Source organism: Anas acuta, chromosome 1, assembly GCF_963932015.1.
Source record: "Anas acuta chromosome 1, bAnaAcu1.1, whole genome shotgun sequence".
Lineage (NCBI taxonomy): Eukaryota > Metazoa > Chordata > Aves > Anseriformes > Anatidae > Anas > Anas acuta.
This window is the reverse complement of record NC_088979.1, coordinates 106,364,581-106,371,026: the sequence shown is the minus strand read 5'-3', so window position 1 is coordinate 106,371,026 and position 6,446 is coordinate 106,364,581. Positions and strand designations below refer to the sequence as shown.

At 48.0% G+C, this 6,446-nt stretch overlaps 1 protein-coding gene across 1 annotated transcript; it reads right to left on the bottom strand.

Moving 5' to 3' along the window:
• Positions 1-2,890: 2,890 nt before the first annotated feature.
• Positions 2,891-4,411, bottom strand: LOC137856932 (inositol 1,4,5-trisphosphate receptor-interacting protein-like 1). The gene has a single exon (XM_068683238.1). The coding sequence runs from the start codon at positions 4,409-4,411 to the stop codon at positions 3,389-3,391; it is 1,023 nt and encodes a 340-aa protein (XP_068539339.1). The 3' UTR covers positions 2,891-3,388.
• Between the last annotated feature and the right edge of the window lie 2,035 nt (positions 4,412-6,446).

The following is a 6,446-nucleotide window of genomic DNA, read 5'->3' as shown; positions in this document are numbered from 1 at the left end:
CTGTAGATCAGCTTCCTTTTGGTAAAGGTGGTCTGAAATGATTTTCACCTTTGAAACAGTTTTCCTATTCTTCTTCTAGCATGTTTTTAGAGATCTCTACTTAGCGATGCTCTGGTTGTTGCTTTGCCTTCTTTTAATGAAATGGTATTCCACATGTAGCAGTACACAGCTGATTGCTACATTTATCTAGGCTTCATATTTGTAGCGGCCTGTTGACGCACCCAGGAGTTCCAAGTATCATGTATTTGTGAAAGCATTAGGTCAAGATAAATTGTTTTGAAATGCTGTACAAATAATGATCCTGAAAAGTGTATTTCTCTGGGTTTATCTGTGCGTGTGACAGCTGTGCTAAAATAATCTGAGAGTAGTCCTCTGAGTGAAGTTACTGCTCTCAACATTCCTGACAAACAAAACAATTTCTTTCTCTAGTAGCACACACTCCTGTTTTATTGTGTCTCATTCTTGGCAGCAGGAATGGGTTTTGAGGGCATGACACCTCAATGAGATCCTGTAGCGCATATGACATTGTGACAAATGGCTACATTGCCGCATAGAATATGACAGAGACAGTGGCACCGTTCCATGGCCAGCACTGCATTAAGAAATAAAAATAAAATCTTTTGCTGGAAGCTAACAGCAAAGTCTTTAGGGAGAGACCTAGAAATCTTCAGGGGAGCTCTCAATTTTTGAAAGTCATATGCAGGTCTTTCTGTGCCACCCTGCTTGATCCAACGCTAAGAGGAAATTTCAGTTTCTGCATTAAAAAAACATTTTTCTTTATGGTGGTACTGTTGATTTTCGGTTGCCCGTTATAAGTGTAACAAAGAGGAGCATTACTGATGATGTCAGAAAACAAGGGTCTGTGCTGACATTTGTGGCATATCACCGCCAATAGGCATATATAAAGATTTACTGTTTATAGCAGTGTTAAGCTATGATGCTGTGCCTCCAACTCAAGGGAGCTATATATTTTATTCTTTAATGCTCATTAGTGTTGTAGGAGGCTCAGATTTTAAAAGGGTTTGCCTAGGTAGGTTGTCAGTTGGTGATGAATGTAATTGGTGCAGTGAATCTTTCTGACAGCTCACAATCATAATTACTTTCAGAACATCAACAGAAGAGCTGTAATACATGGTTCATAGCATTTAGATGGTGGTTTGTGCACTGGTGGAGTTTGTTTTGCAGGTACACCTACCACACCAAAGTAGTTTTCTGTTTTCTCACATTCTGTGGCATTCTAGCTCTGTTCATATTACTTGTTCCCAAAGATAGAGAAATCACTAAGATTACATGAATATTCCTAATATCTACAGTTTGCTGAAAACAGAATCACAGAATCATAGAATCACTGAATGTTTTGGGTTGGAAGTGACCTTAAGCATCGTTCAGTTCTAATCCCCTGCCATGGGCAGGGACACCTCCCACCAGACCAAGTTGCCTGAGACCCAGTCCAGCCTGGCCATGAACATCTCCAGGGATGGGGCATCCACAGCTTCTCTGGGCAACCTGTACCAGTGCCTCACCACCCTCTAAGTGAAGAATTTCTTCCTTATATCTAATCTAAACCTCCTTTCCTGTAGTTCAAAGCCATTACTCCTTATCCTGTCGCTACCCTCCCTGACAAAGACTCCCTCCCCAGCTTTTCTATAGGCCCCCTTTAGGTACTGGAAGGCTGCTATAAGGTCTCCCTGGGGCCTTCTCTTCACCAGGCCGAACAACCCCAACTCCCTCAGCCTCTCCCCATAGGAGAGGTGCTCTAGCCCTCTAATCATCCTTGTGGCCCTCCTTTGAACCTGCTCCAACAGGTCCACGTCCTTCTTGTGCTGGGGCTCCAGAGCTGAACGGCAGGTGGGGTCTCACAAGAGCAGAGCAGAGAGGGAGAATCACCTGCATTGACCTGCTGGCCATGCTTCTTTTGATGCAGCACAGGATACAGCTGGCTTTCTGGGTTGCAAGCACACAGTGCTGGCTCATGTTGAGCTTCTCATCAACAAACAGCCCTAGATCCTTTCTGCAGGGCTGCTCTCAAGCTGTTCTCTGCCCAGATCGTATCTGGGCTTGGGATTGCCCCAACCCAGGTGCAGGATCTTGCGCTTGGCCTTACTGAACCTCATGAGGTTTGCACAGGCCCTCCTCTCAGGCTTGTCCAGGTCCCTCTGGATGGCATCCCTTCCCTCCTGTGTGTCAACCTCACCATACAGCTTGGTGTCATCGGTAAACTTGCTGAGGGTGCACTCAATTTAACTGTCCCTAGCATTGACACAGATGTTAAACAGTGCTGGTCCCAATGTTGTCCCTCGTGAGGAGCATCACTCATTACTGACCTCCAACTGTACATTGAGCGATTAATTGCAACTCTTTCCATGTGACCATCCGGACAATACAGTGAAACTCAGGAAGTTCAAGAAGGGAAAATGCAAAGTCCTGCATCTCCAGAGGAACAACCCAGGCACCAGTATGGGTTGGGGGCTGACCAGCTGGAAAGCACTTTTGCAGAAAAGAACCCGAAGAGAAGGTACGAAGACAACAGAGCCGACCTATTTTCAGTGTGCGCAGTGACAGGACAAGAAGCAATGGATACAAACAGAAACACTGAGATACTGTATCCAAAATGTAAGGAACCCGGTATATTACTGTGAGGGTTATTGAGCAATGGCACGGGTTTTCCAGAGGGGGTGTGGTGTCCTTGAAAATGGTCAGAGGCCATCTGCACATGGTCCTAGGCAGCCTGCTTTATGAGGCCCTACTTGAAACGGGGGGGATGGAACAAGTGACCTCCAGAGGTCCCTTCCAACCTCAGCCAGTCACTTCAGGAAAACAATTTGCAGTTCTGTGACAGCGGTGCACTCAGCACCCTGTGCCCACGTTCCCCCTCAAAGTGCTGCGCAGACACGGTCAGAGCATTTGTTCACATAGGCTGTTTATTGGTGTCAATATATAGGATGAAGCTCCCTGACGGAATGGACTCTCTCCAAGAGTTTGGGTGCTCACTGCCTGGAAGAAGTTGAGCAGTCCAGCTGCTTGGGAGGCCGGGGACACCACCATCCATCTCCTCAGGTACCCTCTCGTTGCCTTCCCTCTCGAGGAAGCGGTTGAGGTGTTTCTTCTCCAGGCAGCAGCAGAGGCACCGCAGGAGGTCATCCAGGCGCAGGGGGCAATCTTTCCTTTGCCAGGCTTGCCAGGGCTGTGGCTGTCAGGTGGTGAATCACAGCCGTCCTCAGGGCGTGGGGGGAAAAGCCTTTGCTCACCAGCATACGGGCGCGGGGCTGCAGATGTTTGAGGTGGAAGCTGTGGGGTCGGGCATGCCTGGCCGTGTGCCCGACAGACTGCATCTCTGCCACAGCGCAGCTCTTTGGCGGCGCCGTGCTGCTGGTGAAGCTGGCCGCGGCTACTCCAGGCTCAGGAAGGAGTCCGAGTCGTCTAGCCGCACCCCAAGCGTGATCTCAATGGAGAGGGTGCTCTGGGAGGCGTTGGCCAGCCTGATCTTGCAGGAGCGGCGGGAGGGCAGCAGCGTCAGGCGGCAGTGGCGCGACTGCGGCAGAAGCTCCCAGGCTGCTTTCACCAAGGCCTGGAACCAGCGAGTGGTTTCCTCCACATCCAGGTAGGAGCCGGTGCAGAGGGTGCGCAGCAGGCTGGGCTCCTGTCTGCTCCTCAGCTCGTGCTCGGGGTGGTGGAGGAAGCACAGCATGTCCCCCACCAGCCGCTCCCTCGCGCAGGCGCACTCCAGCTCCACGCGCAGGCCGGGCTTCCTCGCTGGCGTCTCCCCCTCGGCGCCCAGCTCCGGGTGGAAGGCGTGCCCGGGGGGAGACCTCAGGGGCACGAGCAGGCGGTAGAGGACGTTGTCCTGCCGGGTACTCCCGTCTTCGGAGAAGCAGCCCACACCGATGGCCGGCTGCAGCCGTGGCCTGAAGAGAGATTCCCCGGAGAGTCTTTGGCAGGCACCAAGAAGCTTGTCCACCAGCTCCTCCACCACCTTGCACTTGTCGGCCATGTGCGGCGCCGGCCACTGGGTGTGATTGGCCCAAACCCTGCCCAGATCCCGGGTGTCATCGGTGTTGGTGTTGTCTTTGTCCTTCTTCTTCCTTGGGTAGCTGCCCTGCTTGCTCCTGCGGAGCCCAAGTCTCCATTTCCTGAGCCACCGGCAGAGCCCGAAGAGCAGGACAAGGAGGTCAATAAAGGTCCAGAGCTGCCACTGCTGCAAGGCAGTGAAGAGCAGGGCTCCCAAGGCCACCCCGCTCTGCTCCTGGCTCCTCTCCTCCATCTCATGCAGCAGCCGAGCCATGCCTTCAATCAGCTGCTCCGCATGCTGCTGCATTCGCTCATTTGCATCTGCATCCACATGATCATCCACGAACCACGGCTTCTGGGCAATGCCCAGCACAGCCAGGGCGAGGAAGATCAGCCGAGCCATGGCTTGCAGGAGGTGCAAACTGCACACACCGACGGCCAAGGCCAAAGTGTGGTGGCGCTGCTGCTGCTGGCCCTGATGACAGCTCCCCCACTGTGACTCATCCTCTGTGCTGTCACAGGCACCACAGCCGCATCACACCAGTCCGTTTCCCTCTGCATCTTCTTCTGCTCTCTTCTCTCCCAAAACGTTGAAGAGAACTGGCCCTAAAACGGAGCCTTGGGGAATCCCACTGATAAGTGACCATCAGCATGATGTATTCTCACTTTCCATAACCTTTTTAATATGACTGTTCAGGAAATTGCTCACCCATTTTACTATGTACTTTGTTATCTCTATTCTGGATGTTCTGTCCAGATGGATTCTGAGAGAAGCAGTATGTTGTTTTTTTTCAGAAATCCAAAAATGGTTACATCAATTGGAGAGATGGGCCAGGTGACCTCCTGAGGTCCCTTCCAACCTTAAGCTGTCTTTGGTTCTCTGAAGTAGCTTGTTGCGGCCTCTAGGGGGAGATGATTAGGAAAATAAGATAGGATTCATCATTTTGATACCTTATTTTTGTTTTATAAGTACAAGGTTATCTTCCTTAAAATATCTCTGTGCTTTTTTTGTTGTTGGTGGTGGTTGTTTGTTGTTTTTTTTGTTATGCTGTTGTATGTCTCCAAGTTAACATTAGGACTCAGTGGTACTTGGCCTGTGTTCACAGACTCAGATGGCTCACAAAGCATAAAAACGGTGGATGTAAAGAGATAAGATTTGTTGCTTTTTCTCCAGTATTTGTTGTTGGTGTTTTGTTTTTTGTTTTTTTTTCCTGGAGTTTGTTAACTGAAACATGCCAAGGTATGTGGATTGTGTCTGTTGTCCCCCAGTTCTTCTATAAAATGTTATTTTTAAAATTTGGAAAGTGATGCAATTTCATGGATGCTAAAATGTCTGTTCATTCCTTACCCACACCATTCCTTAGGTAGACGTGACAACCACACAGATAGAATGCCTAACGCGGAGTGCCTTCGGTGTTCTTTGTACTGCCAGTCTTGAAGATCAAGACCAAAGGAATTCATTTATTGTTTATTTCTCTATTTATTACTTAGTATTATATGTATTTTATTGAACACAGAGTCTTGACTTGATAGAAGACGTTTCACAAATACTACAATGACAAGATCTTTGCTCTGTACTCAAGTATCCGAACATCATAACACTTCTCAAGGAATTTCTAGCTAGGCTGCTCTCCAGTTCTCTGTAAGGAAGTACTAGACTATGTAGTAGCTGCTTTGCATTCAGGAATATACAAGGTCATATCTGGTTTTCTGTAAAATTTGAGTTTCATGGATTATTGCTCTACATCAAGTTTTCCCCTTTGTTGTTGAACGAGCACAGTACTCTGTTATTTTATTTTGATTTGCCAATATTTTCTACTATTGAAAAAATGTACACATGTAACGTATCACTTCTACTGAGCTGATGTGATTTCACATCTGGAAATAGCATGTAAAATAATCAGTTGGTTTAATATGAACTAGAAAAGAAAATAATTTTTTGCTTTCATATAAGAGTGATTAAATCCAAATAGAATTCTGGACAAATAAGGACCCTTTTGTTGTGGAATTCCATTAAGAACAGAGGTGGCAGATGTGGGCTAGCTGAGCCAATGGAGCACCAACCCTCAGAGCTACCCCTCTATTTTTCATTGGTCCCAGCACTTCGTGAAATGTGCACTTGTCTTGGATTCACGGACATCCTGTGAACCAGCAACAACTGCTCAGCATGCATGATCTGTTCTTCAGGAGTTGTGAACACCAGTTTATGAATACCGTACCCCAGAACAGCCTGTTCGAAACCAACCTACTGTGTCTTCAAAATAAAAGGAACAAAGGATATCAAAAAGAAGGTGCATTGGGACAACAGAAACCACCCTCCGACTCTTAACGGCTGTAGTCTTTCCTAAAAGCAAAGTAGGACACAGAGAAAATACAAGACTCTATGAAAATGCTGGATATGTAACGGACACAAAATATTATAGGCGGTTTGCAGACCC

Excerpts from the sequence above, each read along its gene's own strand:
- LOC137856932 (XM_068683238.1), bottom strand. The coding sequence starts at position 4,411 with ATGGCTCGGCTGATCTTCCTCGCCCTGGCTGTGCTGGGCATTGCCCAG.